The following is a 21,069-nucleotide window of genomic DNA, read 5'->3' as shown; positions in this document are numbered from 1 at the left end:
CCTCCCCTCTGGGGAGAGGTGTAGACTATCGAGTAGCACAATGCTTCCTCCGATACATGTGACGTCGCCAGCCGTTTCTTTTCACCTGACAGCGAGGTGTTTCACCTGTAGGACATAGGCGTGTGGGAGGATCACGCTATTCTCCCCAGTTTCCCTCCCCCCCGAACAGGCGCTTCGACCGACCAGAGGAGGCACTAGTGCAACGACCGAGACACATACCCTTAATCCATCTTCCTACCCGCAGACACGGCCAAATTAATTGTGCCTGTAGAAAATGTTTGTCTGTGATCTCACTGTGTTCAGTGAACATTAGCTTTAAAGAACAGTTTGCCACATTGTCCACTTATAGATGACAAAAGAACTAGAGAGATGAGAGATTTCACAATGACTAAGAGAAAGTGTCACACTTGCCCATTCCTCTTCGTCATACTCTTTGTGGTGTGGTATGGAGTCCTGGCGCTTCAGTGGCAAACTGCCGCCTTCTCCTCGACTTGCGCTCTGTGAGCCCTCCACATGGTTACACGGCGCGGCGCTCTCCGAGGCTGGACTGTGGCCCGGAAGGCTCTGGACAGGACTCTGATTGTGGCCGCTGCCCGCGTTAGCGCTCAGGCCCTGCTGGAGGTGACCTTGATGCTGGCCCGCCTGCGTCTGGTTCTGCGTCTGGTTCTTGGACACGTAGCCGGGCCGCGCGGCGTGCAGCGCCAGCAGGGCGCTCTTGACCAATTCGTCGTTGAGCGTGTGAACAAATTGTTCCGTCTGTGGGAAGGAGAGAGGGAGGAAGACAGGGAGAGCCAGAGAGAGAGAGAGATAGAGGAAGGAGAGAGGGAGGAAGACAGGGAGAGACAGAGAGAGAGAGAGATAGAGGAAGGGGAGAGGGAGTAAGACAGGGAGAGACAGAGAGACAGAGATAGGGGAAAAAAGAGGCACACAGAAATTGATCGAGGGATAGTAGAACAAATTAAAATGTAAGGGTTGAAAAAGTGAGAGAGACAGAGAGAAATGGATGGAGAGAGAGAGAGATAGAGGGAGAGAGACTGTCACATTGTGGTGCTGGTGGAGGAGGTGCAAATGCAGGAGGAAGTGAGCTTGGGAATGGGGAACTACTTACAGGCGGAGTCAAAAGAAACAAGGAAAATGAACAGTCTCCTTCACCGTAAAAGTAGCTACTCTCCATCGCCGCGGCACGGCCCAGCGAGCGACGAAAACAGCAACAAACAACAAACAATTCAATTACTCCTCCTCCAGCCTGTTCCTCCAGGGGGCACACCTGCTTTGATCTGAAATTCAACCAGCTACTGTATGCTGATGATGATCGTCGTACCAAGCAGCGCCCGCGCCCGCCGCCGCCGGCGCATAAAAAACGATAAGGGCTCTCAAGAGTAATTGAGTTAGCACTGCAATAAGCAATTCTATTACCACAGCAAAATGCAGTCTAGCAAAACACACGAGCCACGGCCTCTGTGAGAAAAGGAAGCTCGCGAGGTCGTTCTGTACATATATTTGTCCCACAACAAACGCGTCTTCCTGCTCCTGCCTCCCTGCTGCGGAGAGAAGGTGCGAGCTTGTTGAGAATGCCAAACGACGTGTCGGGGTTGGAGAGTGTGGAGGAGGCTTTGTCAGGTAGCAGGCGACTGTGGAATAGGACACCGGTTCCAGTGTTGTCCCAATGATGGAGTGGCTTTTTCTGGAGGTCATAGGGTCCTGAGTTACTGCTACTCCACCGTATGCTCTGTTAATCTGCGATTCCCATCACTAACCCATTACTGCGGTTACTCTGACCAGCCATCTAGAGCCTTCTCGCTGCACCAAGAGAACTGCTGACTTGTCACTATCTCTACACTGCACTAGCCTGGACCACTGGTCCACTGGCCCAGGTAGAAGGCTTCCACAATGCCCCTCATATAATGCAGCTGTGTTGCAGTCCTTCAAGAAGCAACACAAGTGCGCTGCCAGATGGGTTGTTTTCTCATAACATAACATAATAATTTGTCGTGTGATCCGTGATCTCTTCACGTGATCATTTCACGCAAGTCCAGCTGCCTTGCAAGGCTACAGTAGCTCTGACTGAGACGGTCTTGATTCAGAAAAATGCAAAGAGACCATCGTTCACATTGTGTATGGTATTTGATCAATGTTTGGGCGCACGTAGAAAAGGAGGACTGTGCTTAAGATAATAAAATATTAAATTCATGTGCATTTTCACTGCCTAGTATGAACCCAAATGAGTTCTCTTACTCAGTCAATGATGTGAGAGCAGGAATCTACAGTATAGATAAGAGGACTCTGATATTCTGCCATACACAACATTTTATACAAAGAGATAAACACCATTTAAAAGATTGAATAACTAAAGAAATGCGCCAAGCTCAACGCAGTAACCAAAACCCGTAACAGTGCGAATTCAAAATGTAAATCCTTATTCAAATTGAACTCGGCTTATCTGACCACAATGTTAATTTGCAATCTATGAGAACATTTATTATTCATTATCTTCCCCGGGATGAGTGAACAAAGGCGGACACACACCCCGGGTCATATTTGCACTTCTTAACCACGGGGTTACAGAACCAATGTATTTGCCTATGTCAATTTTCCTGGGACAGTTGGAATCTCATTATAAATCCAAATAATGACTTTCCTTGCTGGTCTCCTCCCTCGTTTCCCTCACAAATACAATTCACATATTTTAGTTCTAAAACCAAACAATTCCAAAACCAATCAAGCAAATCAATCAAGCAACCAATAACTCAATCACAAACGTAAGAATTCTTCAGTTGTTTGCGTTGGCACTGGGCTTGGGCTACAATGAGGTGTGTAAGAAAATAATTATACCTTGTATCATTCTTATATATAAATATTGTCTGTTGAAAGCAACAATTCAAAGGTGTGCTCCAAAGGAAAGCTTTGCCGCTTTCATTTTCCTACCACGGCTATACCAAAGGTACTCGGCTCCTCCAAGTGCAACCGAGCCTTGTTTTTCCACACCTACCTGTTTTAGAGATCTAAACATCTCAAAATCCCTTGAGGGACATTGTGTTGCTAGCCTTCCATCAATATATCTGCTGATGTGATCTTGACGTGAAGTGCAGAAGTGCAAGTCAGAAAATGCCTCTGCGGACTCTGAGAAGAAATAAGAGACGGTTTTTATGTTTGATCTAAAAAAGAAGAAGAAATGTGTTGGAATCTACTCACTCGTGGTTTCAAACGGTTTTACCCTGAAGGATGAGGGGATTTTGACTGTGTTAAAAATAGATCTTTTTCACTCAATGTACCGTACTGTAGCTTCACTTGAGAAAATGAAGGGGGGGGAGGTGAATGGATAGCGCTGGCCAGATTCCAGTAGCACTTGGTTGTGAGGCTACTCGCTGTGTGTAGCGTATATGACCTCTATATACACACTGTATAATTTAATAGAATTATGCATAGAGGATCAATCCCCCAACTCTTCCCAGATAACCGTTGGAGTGGAGAGGTGTTAACTTGCCCTAGAACACAGCTGGAGGGAAGGGAGATGGGTTACAATTGCTTTTTCACTCTGCCTACCATCATCATTAACAGCAACGGTGCATCTGCTGCGTCTAGTCCTCCTGGTCATACTGTGCCCAAGAACGTCATCTTCATCTTCATCTTCAACCGCTTATCCGGGATCGGGTCGCGGAAGTAGCCGTTCCAGCAGGTGGACCCCAAACATCCCTTTCCCTGGCCACATTAGCCAGTATATATACAGTATAACTGGGGCCCCTAAACAGTCTTGGGATTGCATAAATTATAGCCATTTAATTGTAGTGAGACAGACATTTCTCGAAACTTATAATCACAAGCTACAGACCTAGACCAATCAGAAAAGAGCATCACCAGTTTAACTTTTTTTAAAGCATATACCTGGAATTCAAGATGAGTCTGCCTCTTTATTTAATGAAAGAAAAGTCTGCCTTTTTATTCCATATATTTCATATGAAACAATGTGGCTCATGAGGCTAGACCCGTTGAGAACCACTGGTCTAAAATATGTCTGTCACTCACAAGTATAACATGTTTGGGTTATTGTATGTGTGTGTGTGGGTGGGTGTGCGCGCCTGAACAAAGGTTTGTGTGTGTCTATGAGGTAAAGAAGCGGTGAGTTTTTGATGGAAGATCATATGTGGCGGGGCGGAAATATTGATGTGAGATGTGTGATGTTGCAGGCTAAGGCTTTACATTACATGACTGAATGCTTTGGGCCTTGAATAAAGTGATGCTGCTCGAACAGCTGCTTTTAAAACACGCACGTGCGCACGCGCGCGCACACACACACACACACACACACACACACACACACACCGTAAATCAAACACAAAGACTTGACAGGCAGATCCTCACTCCTACCACCCTCCACTACACACACACACACGCACGCAGACACACGCACGCATGCACACGTGCACACAGCTTAAGATGTTAATCAGCGAACAGGGCTGCTTTGCTGACCAGGCTAGGGGTTTACCTGGCTAATGTGTGTGTGTGTGTGTGTGTGTGTGTGTGTGTGTGTGTGTGTGTGTGTGTGTGTGTGTGTGTGTGTGTGTGTGTGTGTGTGTGTGTGTGTGTGTGTGTGTGTGTGTGTGTGTGTGTGTGTGTGTGTGTGTGTGTGTCTAATCAAGGATGAGGGGAAGTGGTGACAGAGCGAACGTACCAATTAAGCAGGCTGATTGGGCTCTATTCCACTGTGGCAAAAACAATCTCTCCCACCACAGATTGCAATCTGACAGCACCAGATGTAATTCATTAATTATACTGATAAGAACGCCTCGACTCTATAAACCTCCATGCTGCTATTCACTTTTGTTTGTTTGCCGTTTTTATGATGAGTTATGGATATTTCATGAGGTTGCCTATTGAGTCTAACTGTGTCAATCAGTTGGCTTCGTTGAGGGGTTTTAAATGTATTCTTGAAATAGCTTAAAATGTTGGGTTGCCAGTGTTGCCACTGTCTTCACATCTGTCAATGTTGGGTTGCCAGTGTTGCCGCTGTCTTCACATCTGTCAGTAGAGCAATATTACCAAGACTCACCTCGCCTGGCCCTACCAAGTCACTGCAGCGAGGTAACTCACCTCGCCTGGCCCTACCAAGTCACTGCAGCGAGGTAACTCACCTCGCCTGGCCCTACCAAGTCACTGCAGCGAGGTAACTCACCTCGCCTGGCCCTACCAAGTCACTGCAGCGAGGGAACTCACCTCGCCTGGCCCTACCAAGTCACTGCAGCGAGGTAACTCACCTCGTCTGGCCCTACCAAGTCACTGCAGCGAGGTAACTCACCTCGCCTGGCCCCACCAAGTCACTGCAGCGAGGTAACTCACCTCGCCTGGCCCTACCAAGTCACTGCAGCGAGGTCACTCACCTCGTCTGGCCCTACCAAGTCACTGCAGCGAGGTAACTCACCTCGCCTGGCCCTACCAAGTCACTGCAGCGAGGTAACTCTTATGCCAATATATCCAGCTGAATAGTCCCGGATTACAAAGCTACCAGACTATAGGCTCAGAAGCAGAACCCCTGAGCAAGCAATTAAGTTGTTTTGAGACGAATTCCGGGCTTAAATGAACTTATTACCAGAGTTAAAGATTTGCAATCTAAAGGTCTTTTGTGGTTGAGGTAATACCTGACATTGTATGGTGATATGCCTGAGGCTGAAACAGGTGCTTTGACCATGTGTTGCTAAAGCTCATGGCCAAGAGGAGTAATAGCTGTGGTGATGGAGGTGGGTGATAGAGGAGTAAAGTAGTAATAGCTGTGGTGATGGAGGTGGGGGGTTGGGGGTGGAGTAGTCTCGCTGGCCAGCCTCCTCTCCCTTCCGTGAGAGTCGTCTGGCTGCACGGAAACAGGCAACTGGGATAAGCCCTCCCTTGCTCTACAGCTGCTCCCCATAGAGAGCCAAAGTGAAACGTCATTTCCTGCTTTCTCCCTGTACCAGCGCTGCGAAAAATATGAATGGCGGTGGATGGAGAATAAGGTTACTTTTTTGATCCCGTTTGAATTGTGCCACGGGGTGCGAACGCTAATTTTGTCAATCTAAAACATAACTTTGCATGTCAAGAAAGTCACAGTTTGTCGTCAAACTGAAACGTAGGGGTTAGTTTCATATAAAAACTACATAGCTCGTGGAAGCTCGTGGCATGTCGCTGGTCTTCAGCTTTGCCGGTAGAGAAAGTGACGTCACTTAGGCGACAGTGTATGTAGTCTTTCTGATTTATCACTTCTAGTGCAACAGTTTGGCGACAAAATGCGACTTTCTTGACATGCAAAGTTACGTTTTAAATTGACAAAATTAGCGTTGGCACCCCATGGCACAATTCAAACGGATTCAAAAAAGTAACCTTATTCTCCGTTCACCGCCATTCATATTTTTCGCAGCGCTGTTACAGGGAGAAAGCAGGAAGTGACGTTTCACTTTGGCTCTCTATGGGGAGCAGCTGTAGAGCAAGGGAGGGCTTATCCCAGTTACCTGTTTCCGTGCAGCCAGACAACTCTCACGGAAGGGAGGAGGCTGGCCAGCGAGACTACTCCACCCCCAACCCCCCACCTACATCACCACAGCTATTGCTATTGGAGCGACTATTTCAGTCGCTGCCGGATGTCCGCTCCCGGCTTATTACAAGCTCTGTCATTGGCTCCTACCATGTCAATCAGAGCGGCTTCCGCTCCCTCCTCCCTGTGTGTCGCTGTAAATAGTGCCCTGCCGCCTCAGTGAAAACAACAATGCTAACTAGCTAGCAAGCTAACGGCAGAAACCTACATGCTAGCTCGTTGTTACACGCTGAAAATGGCAAGTTGGATTGTTGGAAACTATTTTCCAAGGGCACTGCCGCCAAGCGCCGCCCATCACAATCCCACAATGGAGACCTGCGCCGCCAGACTCATCTCCCAGTAGGGAGGGGAGGCTGGCCAGCGAGACTAGGGGTGGAGTAATAGCTGTGGTGATGGAGGTGGGGGATTGTGGGTGGAGTAATAGCTGTGGTGATGGAGGTGGGGGATTGTGGGTGGAGTAATAGCTGTGGTGATGGAGGTGGCCTCACCTTGTCAGACAGTTTCTTGAGTGCGTCCCTCAGTCCAGGGGTAGAGTGCTCCTGGGCTGACTGCAGGAGCTGGTCCGCTAAACTGGAGATGAGTGGTTGGAGGAGGCTCATGGCACTCAACACCTCCTGGGCTTTGGCTGTGTGCTCTGGGGAGTAGTAGATACACTGGTAGGCGGTGCTGAAGCTGTAGTGGGGGAGAGGGAGCCAATTTAAATTAAGAAAACTAATTCCCAACAGGTGATGAACATCATATTTTTCTAAACATTTTCCATGACAGCAGGCCTAAATTTACCTATTAAGTGAAGTTAATGAGTTTCATTTCAAGTATTTTTCTTATCTAGTTACAGTTTGGGAAAAGCAATGTATGATTTACACTTACAGTATGTTAAACAAGACAAATGATGATAGATAGTAAACAGAAGCTCAACCCAAGGTTTCACAAAACGAACATAATATGACCGTAGAAAATATTGAATTGATTTGGCTCATTGACAAATAACAACAACAACAACAACAAAAAACATCCATGTACATCATCAAAATGATAACATATTGAATTCATTCATTCACATTTTGGCCATCAGAATTGTTCACTGATGACATCATCGGTGACATCATCAGTGGGAAGCAGGGAAGGGATGCTGATGATGTCACAATGGCTTTGTGAGTGTGAAGGCCTGAAAATGTAAAATATCGCTGTAGTGCCCCCCCGCACCAGATTAATTCCAGACCCCTGAAAAGGGTTTTGGCAAATTTTGGAGGCGATCGGAGCAACGGCTGGGGAGATATGTGTTCAGACGAAAAGATGGACAGACATTTTGTGATTATGTAGTAAGAAGAAGATATATATAGATATGTGTGTATGACATACACACATATCTATATATATATATATATATATATATATATATATATATATATATATATATATCTATGTGTGTATATATCTATATCTATGTGTGTGTATAAATATATATATATATATACACACACACACACACACACACACACACACACACACACACACGTACATACAGTATATACATATTAATGTGTTTTGAAAAAGCAGTTTGATCATACCGGCTGTTGGTCGGTAACCTTAACTGCAGTCACATGTTGTGGCCTAGGGAGGCTGTCTGTCTCAAACAATGTATTTCTCTGCTGCCTACAGGCAAACAAGGGACCTTATTAGGAAGGTACAGTACAGTAGGTATCAAGGAAGTAGGAAGCTACCTTCTGAATGAGTCTGTCCTCAGGCCCGGAGCTCTCTATACCCTATCAGGTAGTTAATTTCACTTAATTGCTTTCACGCTGCATCCCAGGTGTAAAGCAGTCCCTGAATAAATGGCTGGAATGAAAACCAGCAGGACTCTGGGTCCTAAGGAGCAGGACTGAAAACCAGTGGTCTACAAGTGCTATCCACAACGCTGGAGGAAAGATCCAGCTTAGCTCATTCCTTTTCGGGGCAATAACCAACCATGCTATGCTCATGTGTTGTGCTGGGTGGGGCTGCTCATCACTTCACATCAACTTCTAATGGTCATTCATTGTGGACTCAGCTGATCACAAATTGCCCACTGATGGATCTTCAAACACTATGAACATACCATGGGGTGCACATTTTCTGGACACATTTCATCACTTGTGGGGCTGCTGTTGCCGTCTTGAAAATGTACAGCAGACAGAACAACGGATCGATGCTTTCCAGGTTTTCAGCCTGAACTGTCAGATTGGACCTACAGTCCAATGTCAAACCATTTCACTTCATGAATAATTAATCGCTTCCTCTGAGCTATTTAGTCTGAGACGAAAAACACCTTTTGTCAGTTCCTAGATCCAGGGCAAATCACTCTCCAAATCAAACATTCTCCTCAGGTAAAGTTTCTGTGACTTTCAATGAATTTCTGCTGACTTCCTGCCATCAGACTGTACTGTAGTGTGGAACGAGGCAGTCATTTGCAACCCTCCCAGCTAGTTTAGAGTCAGCTCCGCCACCCTCTATGTAGGCCAGACCCCAGAGCCAGATCCTAAGGCATAATTGACTTAAGAAAGGAGGGAGGGAGAGGGAGAGGGAGAGAGGAAGAGACAAACTTGGCATACTGCAGCACTCCCAATATTTTGTGTTGAAGGAAAGAAAATGCCTCCTTAGAAGTCTCCCTGATGTATGAATGAGTGTCAAAATCTGAAGGCCTTAAGAAATTAGGCGTATTAGTTGCGAGCCACTACCCATGTCTTTGACTGGCTATAACTTGGCCTTGTGATTACAGCTAACGACCCCCCAGGAGGACGCCCACCCACGAGCTCCAAGCTAATCAAAGGAATCTCTAAAAGAGAGGAGGAGACACACACAGGGCAAATAGGTAGTGTGAAATCCTCAACCGCACCGCCATGTCTACTGGCAAACTTCTCTCACTCCCACTTTCATAACTGCACCTTCACATTTCGGTCACAGAGCCTCCAACATTGAATCATCTTCTCTGACAAAGTAAAGGCTCTAAAACCCTTTCATCCCCTGCTAGCTTAAATTCCTCTTACTGCATTAATGCAGGACCAAAGAGAGGGGGGGGGGGGATCCATGAGGAGTGCAACAATAGAGACAAAGCAGAACAGAGGCAAAGGAGGAAGTTGTTGGAAGAGGACAACTGCTTCAGCGTCTGAGATTCAATAACAGCCCGGTTGACTCATAAGTACAAATCCAATCCCATTACAGAGCCTATGCAGGCAATAATGAATGTTGGGACCTGCCACCTGATGCTCCAGGACAGAATTGATCCCCTCTAAGGCTGGCTAAGGCAAGGAACTTTAATTGCCTCATCAGCAGTGCTGTCAGTCCAAAAGCTTCTACCAAGATGGCAAAGCAAGCAAAGGTAAAGCAGCATAAACCTGTGAATGCACACTTGATCAGAGGCCAGAGAGGGATGTACACAGGGATTAGATAGCCAATGTACAGCGCCTCCGGAACAGATGCGGTACGGCTGCGAACAGACCCACACTCATGTCATCTGTCAGACGTATGAACAGACCCACACTCATGTCATCTGTCAGACGTATGCGGGATCCGACAAAAAATAGAACCGGTGCGTAATTTCTCCATACTGCATGTATCGCCCATCCGTTAACATGGGCGAGAGTCGATCCGGCAGTTTTGCCGGATCCACAACGCAGCCGTAACGGTGTACATTGCCTGTAAGCCTCGGGTACTTTTGTAGTCCCACTTGTAATTTGGAAGTGCTCAAGTAATTTATGTAGTAATGTAATAGAAAAGCTGCGTCTACATGAAGTTACTAATAAATATATATGAATATTCTGCATGTTTTATTGATATTCATTATATGAGCATGAGCCATTTGTCCAGTTATGTAAATTTTCAAGTCTGCCTACTTTTCATGAATATTTATCATATTCATGGTAACAGACTAAGGAAATTCATCAGTTTACATTCAGATACATACAGTACTGTATAATAGGGGTGTCAAAAATAATCGATTATAAGATGCATCGCGATGCGGATGTGCGCGATTCTGCATCGATTCACAAAAAGTCAAAAATCGATTATTAAAAAAACATTTTTTTTTTTTTTTTAATAATCAAATAAAATATAATGGAAGTACATGCAGTTGTTTATTTGGATCATAATACAATGCAATTCCAAATGCACTTTTATTTTAAAAGTAGCCACACAGTGAGAAAAAAGAAAGTGAGAAAAAATAAATCACATATTGGGGAAAAAAGTGATGCATCGATTGAAGATGCATCGAGATGCATCGATAATCGTAATCGAATCGAATCGTAGCCCTCTGAATCGTAATCGAATCGAATCGTGAGGCCAGTGAAGATTCACAGCCCTACTGTATAATGCATTTCAAGTTAGCTGATCGAGTTTATTTATTTTCAATGGAATTAAGTTGAGCATGAGCACTGATGCTTCAGACTATGATACTGGGTTGTACCCTATGTGAAGTTACGATCGGGAACCCTTCCATTAGCACTAGAAACTGGTAGATGCTACCCCTGAAGAAGATAGACTGTTTACTTTGAGTTACATGAAATTGAAAATGAGGTTCATTTCATGTTTTACTGCACTGCTTATGATGACGCAAGGGACGTACTCTTTAGTCAAATGTCCTCTATCTATGTTGACTTCTTTGAGTTGGACGACTATGAGAAACTTGAGCTGTGTTTCAAAAGGGGAATCTTCCTCACTGCAAATTTTATTTGTCAAGCCTGGGAGCAGAGACAGAACCTTTTATTTAGAAACTGATGTATTGCTTTATATTGCTGTCCTGCCCATTGCTGTCTTGTGACTTGTATTTTAAATGTACCATTGTTGTGATGTTTTATTGTTTTATCTTGTAAACCCATGGGGGTTGGGCACCTAGTGTGCATGACACTTCAATCAATCAATCAATCAATCAAGACACATGGTTCTGCGTGTTTTAATCATGCTGATGATACATTTGACTGGGATATGGTGTAAGGTGAGGATTGTTGAATGTCACTTTTTTGCATTCCAGCAAAATCCTACATGTGTATGCAGGCTTACAGTATGAAGAATACTAGTAGAGCTTCCTACTCGTCTTTGAGCTGAGTCTGACTATCTCAACCTCAAATTGAAGCTAGGAGATAGGAGCTTATCTGGGCAGGCTCCAGCAAATAGTTTATGTTAATTATGCTAAGATTCATTACCTCTGTTGATACTGACCAGCATAATCACATGCTAACTCTTAAAATAGGCTACCTATTTACCTATATATCCCTTGTGTGCACACCTTTATCTCGACGCCGGCCTATAACTCTTTATCTTTCTATATTTCATAGCTTAAGAGGGCAAATTTCAAATTGGCAAGTAGAAACAGTGGTAATCCAGAAAATAAATGGACTCAACTTTCCCCTCAGATATGGGTCCTCAAGTGGGGCACCACTCCGTCAGCAGCCGAATGTCTGTCTACACCCAGCTATTAACAGATATTACTTAAACCAGCAAACAGTATCTCCCGCAAAAGCCTCCTCCTTGGTTTTCCTAAATGATCAATAGGAATTGGTTGTAACAGTAATGAGAGGGAGAGAAGCGCCGGGCCCCGCGCTCTAATTAAAGCAGCATCTCCAGCGCATGGCTAATTAATAGCGGAGGGGAAATTAATGAAGAGCTTGTGGCCTGCCGCTGACAAGCAGCAGGAGCTAAATGCAGCTACGTCAGCACAGAGCACTGCAGCACCCCAGGTGATTGCCAAGAGCCTCCTTCGTCATTTAGACAGCAAGCTCAAATCACTGCTCACACACACAAGAGGAAGATCTGATCTCGAACCAGATCATTTCAACAGCCATTCTCCATCTGTCGTGCATGGAATCCTCCGCTGGGCAATGATCTCCCATCACAGTTCTCAGGATAACACAGCCAAGGGTTTTTCTCAGTGATTCAGACGAGAGCTACAGTACAGGGCAAGCCCTCTTCTCAGACCACATGCCCATCAGCCACAGTCCTCCTCCGTTACACCTTGAACCTGCAGAGTGCGCTGACTCCAGAACAAGCAACGCATGAGCAAGCCGCTGTCCATCAACAGGGGGCACCCGGCCCCTCTCGATGTGCTGCTTCTCAACCGCACACAGAGAGTGACCCTGGACAGCGGTTCTTTGGTTGGACAAGATACTGCTCGTCACGTTCAATCTGAGCATCGGCCCCAAGAGACTCCATCTATTAAATGTGTGCAGTCTGGCTTGAACCGAAACCCTGATGCTACTCCCAGCGTCCCAGAAATGTGTCATCCCATAGTTTTGGCTTGACCGGGAGGCCTGGCAGAATGACAGAGCGTTTCCTCTCTGCTATGTGGCCGGGACAAGTGACACGTGCTACAGGTCAGCTTCTGCACACACTTAGCACGCCTCGCCCCAAGAATAGGGGTCATCGGCCCTAGTCTCTTCCCAGACTCAAGTATTACGTTGAATCGCTGCTCGCAGCCCCCGCTGCTGTTTTGAGGGTCTAGGGGGTCCAAATTGGATGACTGACAGGTCGTAGCACCAATGCGAGAGTGGTTCATTTTCAAGTCAGGTTGGGTGGGCGCGCCTGATCGCTAAAGTCGTTGATTGGTGCCTCCAGGATTTCAGGGGAAACAATCACTGGCCAGGATTCCGACACCAGTTTTGAGCTAGAAGTGTCCCAGACCCATAGAGAGACCTGCAGCATGCAGTAACGTAGAGTGTCAGCGTAAGACCTCTAATGGGTCTGGCGTTGAGACTAGGTCAGCCCCAACACTGTGCTAACAAGCCCGAATCAGAATACCATCTCTGCCTTTATATCTCTCTCTCTCTCTCTGTCACATCCACACACACACACACACATACACAAACACAAGCACACACACAACATTCTAGGACAGATCAGATTGGGGATGTTCAGATTACATGGAACCTGTCTCCCTCAAAAGGGTCGCATCGTTGTGCAGTAACAGCTGAATAATTCAAAAGAGGCTGTTAATGAAAGATTAGACCACCTCAGCAAATCCACAGCTATGTCTATAGGGTTCAATTAAAAACGGATAAAAATCCAGTGACTTTTAAAACAGCCGTTTAAGTGGGACTGCATGCATTAATGAAAGATAAATGTTCTTGCCCTGTGTGCATGTACAGGGTTTCTGGAGGAATACTAAGTGTAGCTATTGATTAAACTCGATCCTGGCCCATCCTGAGAGACAAACTACATTGTATACTGTAGCCATTGCCAAGTTTGGCCATTGCAGGATTTTAATGGATCTGAAAAGAACCCCCCTCCCGCTCCTCTAGTGTCCGGGGAACAAAGACGAATAGCTCTTTTATTGCCCTCCTGGTAACACCTCTGTACTCTACTCAGGCTTTTCCTTTTTTCCTGCCTCAATCTTTTCCCACCTTCTCTTTGATGAATTAATATCACGTTGAATAGCCAAGTCTCACATCTCGCCGATTGTTCCCTTTTTAATCAAACGTGATTACAAAAGGCTTGTTCTGAAAGGCAGGGAGGCATGCTGCTGGCACACTCTGTGTGTGTGTGTGTGTGTGTGTGTGTGTGTGTGTGTGTGTGTGTGTGTGTGTGTGTGTGTGTGTGTGTGTGTGTGTGTGCGTGTCTTGCGTGTGCTTTCGTATGTGTGTGTATTTGCTGCGAAAATAGGCTTAACTGGACTTGAGCGCAAGACTACTTCACTATACAGGTGCAGCTACCTTGAATTGCCGGTTGATCCCTGACAGGGCCCATCCATATCCTTGGCAGATTAAACAAAGATAACACAGAGACTTAACTACCTTAACCTAACTTAACCTGACATGACATGACATAGTATAACCTACTCTAACCTAACCTAACATAACAGTATAACCTAACCTGACCTAAATAACATAAACCAATTAAAACTTTTTTTCTCTGATTTCCCCCCCATTTTCTCCCCACTTGTATTTGGCCAATTCCCCCTGCTGCCCCCGTTGCTGCCCCACCCCCTCTGCCGATCTGGGTAGAGCCATAGACACACACGCGTTGCCTCCGGTACATGTGCAGTTGCCAGCCGCTTCTTTTCACCTGACAGCGGGGAGCTCCACCGGCAGGACGTAGAACATGGGAGGATCACGCTATTCCCACCAGTTCCCTTCTGCCCCGAACAGGCGCCCCAACCGACCAGAGGCGGCGCTAGTGCAGCGACCAGGGTACATCCCCTCAATCTGGCTTCCCACTGGCAGACACAGCCAATCGTGCCTGTATGGACGCCTGACCAAGCCGGAGGTAACGCGGGGGCGTGAACCTGTGACCCTCGTGTTGGTAGGCAGGGAATCTACCGCTACGCTACCCGGACACCCTACACAGATACTTAACTACCTAAACCTAACCTAACCTACTGTAACCTAACCTGACCTAAAGAACATAAAGCAATTCAACCTCTTAAGGAACCACATAGATGTCCTAGTTTCTCTAAAGCAAAGGCATTGATGGTGTCACAAAGTTCAGGTCTTTGGTATGCGTCCAGCTGGGAGCGCCAATTCAAGGTCACTGCCACTGTACATTCACACACAGAAGACAAAACCTCATCAAGTACTCCCAGACTCAACATTTAGTCAGACCTTTGAAGCGTGCATAATAAAAAAAGAACTAATTAAACCATGAAATAACAAATGCTCCTCATTTAAAGTAAACATGCACCTCCATTAAAATGGCAACCGTGCATATTCTGCACAATCACAGAGCAGCAGCATGGAGTTCCCTTTATTCCTATTTCTGACGATGACGGACAAAATGACTGCATTCCAGGTCAAACGTGGATGAGGCTCAGCTTAGCCAGGCGGAAAATTGGAAAATTTAAGCTACAGTGACTCATTAGCTAAGTCAAATATGAAACAAAAACCTCCGTCTCCCTGGAGAACTCTTTCTCAAGTCTAATCTCTCATTCAAAGAAAATCATTTCACTTCGGTGGACTCTCGAAAATATGCAAACTCTTATCGTAGTCCACGCTAGCAGATAAAACTGACCATCTTCAGCAAATTCACTTGTGCACTTAGCGTAAAGAAGTTATTTCCTTCTTTTTTTTTATCAGTAGAGGCCCCCCAACTATTTCCCCACCAACTTATCCATTTTATAGCCACACCTCGCCCCCTCTCCATCTTGCTCTTCTTCCCTCTTTGTTGAGCTCCAAACTCTGTGTAACTAATTGGATCTGGCATGGTCTATAATGACTTTGCACTCCATGGGGAGCGCTGGGAAACTTCAGCCTTCATTTCTTCTGGCATCACTCAAGTGACCACACAATGAACCACAATGACATCTACTGTACCTCTATCCTGCTTTAAAGAGGCAAAGACGGCAAAATGTACAGAATACTGCTGATCTCAGATTTGAATAAGGCAGGGGGGGTTTCAAAGTGGGAGCCCCCCCCCCCCCCCCCATGAAGGGCTCCAAGCAGTTTCAGGAGAGGCTCACTGAATGAGAGTGGAAAAAATATGACATTATGACATTAGTTATCAAAAGGAGATCATATAGAATAGCTTAAATGTGTGTGATGTGGTTAAAGAGATACACTGTAGTTTTGTGGAATTTTACTGCCCCCCCCACACTTTCCCAGAGTCAGAAACTAATAAATGCCTTCAGACAGACCTTTTTAATAATAATAATAATAATAATAATAATACATATGACTTACTGTATATAGTGCTTTTCTAATTACTCAAAGACGCTTTATAAACAGTATAACATAAAACTTACACAAATACAGAACAAAAACAAATATGGGGGGTTACAAAATGAAAGAGGATGGTGGAGGTAGAAGTCAGATACTGTAGGCTTTCTTGAAAAGGTGGGGTTTGAGTTGGTTTTTGAAAGAAGTGAGTGTGTCAGAGTTGTTAAGGGGCAGGGAATTCCAGAGGGTTGGGGCAGCAATGGCGAAGGCTCTGTCCCCCAAGGTGCGGTACCTTTTTTATGTATTTGGTGTAGTCTGAAATATGTCAAACAGCAATATCAGGGTATCTTCGCTCAATTGTTGAGTGTCTATGGGATCAAATAAGATAATGATGATCCCATAGGCATCCAGGAATTGAGCGAGGGGGTGCCTTTTTCCAAGCTTTGTCTGGGGGGAGGCCCACAGTCACAGATTTTGAAAACCTCTGGAATAAGGCATTTGTATATGTTCCCCTAGGATGTGTTGTCAGTCAGTGAGTATATGTGCATTATGTGTGCAGTGTGTGTGTGTGTGTGTGTGTGTGTGTGTGTGTGTGTGTGTGTGTGTGCATAATATAAATGTGTTTATGTACAGTATGTGCAGATGAATCGTGAGTGGTGTTCAACCTATCCCTTTCTGTGTGTGTGTGTGTAAGACAACCTATAGTACCATGGTTTTATCTATTCATTCACCCCTTCAGTGTTTGCAGGGCTAATGCTCTATGCGCTGAAGCGAACACACAAGATACTGTATGTCTTCCCCCACAAGCAATGGAGCGAGATACTGGAGACACACGCAGGTAACTCAATCTAACACACAACCCAGTCAGAGACACTTCCTGGGTGTTAATGGGCACAACTCAGGGTTACCTGTGGAAGAATCAAGTCCTGTAAGCATACTGTATCTGGAAAAACTGAGCATAGTAGCTATTTAACTCATAAAAAAAAAAGAAAAAAAAAAGATATATTATATCTTAGTTTATTTTTTTATTTTTTGGATTCAATCTAAAATATTGTATAGGCTGGATCATTTTGGATTCAAGAGTCAACATTCAAGATTCACTTTACTGTAATAGATACAGTCGGTCTGTGTGGGAACCATACCCACAATACGTCACTTGGTGGAGGTGGAGGAAAACAGAAGGGAGGCGTCGTGACAGTCAGGTGCTTTCCTACTATTTCCTATTACTATTACTTAGATTACAAACGAGAAGGATTTTAGATGGATTGTTCCTGATCAGTCGCCTCCAAAGCATGCCCTTGCCATCAACATCTGTAGCAACCATTTGGTTTTGAATTTAAAATTTACATATTTTTAATGTGAAATCCCTAGCCCCCCCTCTCTCTTTTTTTTTTTAGCAAGCTTCGTGGCATTTCTGTCAGAAGTTTGCCTACAACTTTGGATCCAGAATTGCACGCCAGAGAAAAGTGCACTGAGGAAATTCTGACTGGACATCCCCTCTTTTTCCCATCAAGCCTGTTGTCAGGAGCAGTGGAGCTCCAGATTGAATTCAGCATGGCTTGGCTCTAAGTAACTGTCTGAAACTTGGAAAACCAAGTCTATGGGCCAGGGACAATTTTGGCTGACTGTCACTATCAATTACACCCGAGTTTAATTCCCTTGTCAATAGCACCACAGGCCTGGTTCCACACCAACAGGTGTCCTGTATTAAATCATCTGTCTGCCTCCTCCTGTCACATGGCAGTGTGTTTGCTACTGTAGGTTGCTTACCTCTTTTTGTCTGCCTCATATCTGTTGAGAAGCCGTTGCAGACCACCACATTTGAAGCCCTGGAAGTGGGCTGCGGGAGCACCGACTGTGATGATGTCATAGAATGCATCTGTAAAGACAGGAGGGAAGTAACATGGAGTTATGATGTGTTCCACCATACAGCATAATAATAACTTCAGCATGGGAGGGCCCTGGAGAAGAGAGATGGGATTTAAGAAGAAAATGCATTAAACCTGTCTAAACCTTACCGTGTTGTTCTTATGCCCGGTTAAAAATCGGACAACACACACAAGAGATGGACTTCTATTCTGAACATTTTTGCACGATACACATCTCCGCAGCTATGACACAAAGGAAGTATTGCCTTACATGAACACCTCATGGAATGTGAAGTGGTCTCATCATGACCGACCCCTCTCAGCCCAGACGCAAACTCTTTGAAATGCTCCCCCTCTGCAAGAGACTGAGGTCTGTCAAGACCAAAACCTCTCGCCACAAGAACAGCTTCTTCCCAACTGCCATCAGCCTCACCAACAAGGCCCGAAAGCCCCCTCTAGTAAGGGATTTACCACCACCCCCCCCCACCCCGCCCAAAACCCCACGAGCACAGCCGAATCCCCCCACTGACATGAGCCCCCCATCATACGTCACTTTACAGTAGCAGCAACTGGACTACACTTGTTACATTAAAGTATTATAGCTGCTTCTCCTACCAGAACTTTCTAGTCCATTAGATTACTCTTGTTAACTACATTGTGCACCGCTTGGACTGTAGATTCCTATTTAATGCCTATTTTGCCTTTAAATGAAGCCTGCGTTAGTTCATTCAAGACATGATGTCATAGTCGACGCCCCAGCTGTACCAGCTGACAGCCTCTGTTTGGTTCACCATTTAACCAATTCTCCAATCACAGTCATTCTCACAACAAGGCGGTCCATTTAAATAGGGCAGCCTCTCACTCACTGATCTGTTCCCCACTTTGCTGGATCCTTGCTGGATCGTGCGGCTGCTGGCTTCCCCCTATCTGCAGCATCCATGCTGCTTGTTCTTAAAAATGGTTCACTTATGATAGAATGGCCTTTGGTGTAAGCATACATCTATTTAATTGAAAGGTCGGCAGTGGCATACTGCCACACATAGGTAATTCACTTAATTATAGTATGGGCCTCTTTTGAGTTACTCGGTGTATCTCTTTTTAAGGTGACCCGAGGTCCGCAGCATGCTGCTGCTACACATAGCTTCTATAGTCGGGCTGATGCATTCGCATGGGCGTTTCATGCTTGGCGTTGTCGAGTTCCGTTGTTTGGGGGATTCTGCTTGCGCTCCCTGCTCGGCGTAGCATGCTGCTGAGCCGAGTTCAGGGAGAATTAAATTAATTAAATATTAAATTAAATATTAAATTAATTCTAAGAGCGGAGCCTTCAACGCCAAACATAATTGTATGCATTATATTCATTTATGCAATAAATGGTTAATTCTATGACTTGAGTGTTCTTGAATGAAATGAAGCCTGCGTTAGTTCATTCAAGACATGATGTCATAGTCGACGCCCCAGCTGTACCAGCTGACAGCCTCTGTTTGGTTCACCGTTTAACCAATTCTCCAATCACAGTCATTCTCACAACAAGGCGGTCCATTTAAATAGGGCAGCCTCTCACTCACTGATCTGTTCCCCACTTTGCTGGATCCTTGCTGGATCGTGCGGCTGCTGGCAAACTCTTTGCCACCTCCACCCCAACCTCCACCTTTTAGATCAAATGCAAATGCTATCATGTATTGTAGCTCTGGAGTCTGCATGGCTCAAAAAATGAACATGTTTCCATGTCTTGCTTTTAGGCTCCCTCTTTTAATTTCTATGGTTTAAATGTATCTGGAATATTTTATTCCCATGGGGGATTCTGCTTGCGCTCCCTGCTCGGCGTAGCATGCTGCTGAGCCGAGTTCAGGGAGAATTAAATTAATTAAATATTAAATTAAATATTAAATTAATTCTAAGAGCGGAGCCTTCAACGCCAAACATAATTGTATGCATTATATTCATTTATGCAATAAATGGTTAATTCTATGACTTGAGTGTTCTTGAATGAATGCCTATTTCATGTATATATGGTATATTGCACTTGCAATTTTGCATTTTGGATATCTTCTTTTTATCTCTGAATATTGATATGACCGCTACGCTGCATACTTACACTAAGACAACTTTCCCGATGTAATCTTGCATATTGTGGCAATAAAAGTGATTCTGATTTGAAATCTGATTCAGTATTCATAAATGTGCCATGGAGCTATTTTGAGGCTTTTGTTCACATATTGTTATCAAAGTTATAAGTTTAGGTTCATGCAGTTTTACCTTCCATGACATAGGATCACACACCCACAGGTGAAAAGAAGCCCCTGGCGACTGGACATCTATTGGGGGAAGCATGTGCTAGTCTACAACTCTCCCCAGATCGGCAGAGGGGGTGAAGCAAAGACTGGGACAGCAAGGAGAAAATTGGGGGGGGGGGGGATCTGAGAAAAAAAAAATACTGTGCATATGCCAGTACATTTGATTTCAGGTAAAGAATTTCCTAGCTGATTTATATTGCTGCCTGTGTCGCGCCGTTACCGGGCTTCTCTGTCTCCAGCCATCTTATGGTAGCGTTGGTCTCGTGTAGGACCAATAGGACGGCCAATGTCACATCGCTTCATTCCAATTTGCACACCGCCGTCTAAAGTAAATAAACACTTCATAGACGGCCAGGCGGCCACAGAGGTGCTTATACCAGGCCTTGTTTTGAATGAGTAATGGATCAGGCTGACAATCATATCAGAAGAACAGGGAGGGGGGAAGAGGGGGTCTACGGGGGTGAATATCTTGGTGTGGTTTAGTGCCAGGTCAGTTAATGAACACCCTCGGGAAGGAAGCAGTGCGCCGCTCCCCCATACGAAGCGCCCTTTGAAGAATTGTTCAAAACAGAAATTAATGACACAACACAGCTCCAAGTGTTGCCGTAGAGATGAGGATGACAGTGTGGCCAACAGGGTGTCAAACAAGATGGCGATGGACAGGGGTCTAATGTGGGGGGCTCCGCTGCTGCCCACTGCTCCCTCCATTAATTATCCCAGCACCTGGCCACACA

The 21,069-nt window shown here is 45.3% G+C and overlaps 1 protein-coding gene across 4 annotated transcripts in view; it reads right to left on the bottom strand.

The window, feature by feature from the left end:
* The window catches only part of inpp4b (inositol polyphosphate-4-phosphatase type II B), a 175,035-nt gene that overhangs the window by 29,535 nt on the left and 124,431 nt on the right, over positions 1-21,069 (bottom strand). For 3 of the 4 annotated variants that reach the window (XM_083655610.1, XM_083655611.1, XM_083655612.1), the window contains 3 exons: positions 17,944-18,052; positions 7,048-7,231; positions 412-756 (listed from right to left, as the gene is read on the bottom strand). In XM_083655610.1, the coding sequence (XP_083511736.1) occupies positions 412-756; positions 7,048-7,231; positions 17,944-18,052 (638 nt within the window). The remainder of the gene's footprint in view (positions 1-411; positions 757-7,047; positions 7,232-17,943; positions 18,053-21,069) is intronic. The other variant, XM_083655613.1, reaches the window with a different exon arrangement.

Source organism: Poromitra crassiceps, assembly GCF_964638095.1.
Source record: "Poromitra crassiceps genome assembly, chromosome: 19".
NCBI lineage: Eukaryota > Metazoa > Chordata > Actinopteri > Beryciformes > Melamphaidae > Poromitra > Poromitra crassiceps.
This window is presented reverse-complemented; position numbering and strand designations above follow the sequence as displayed.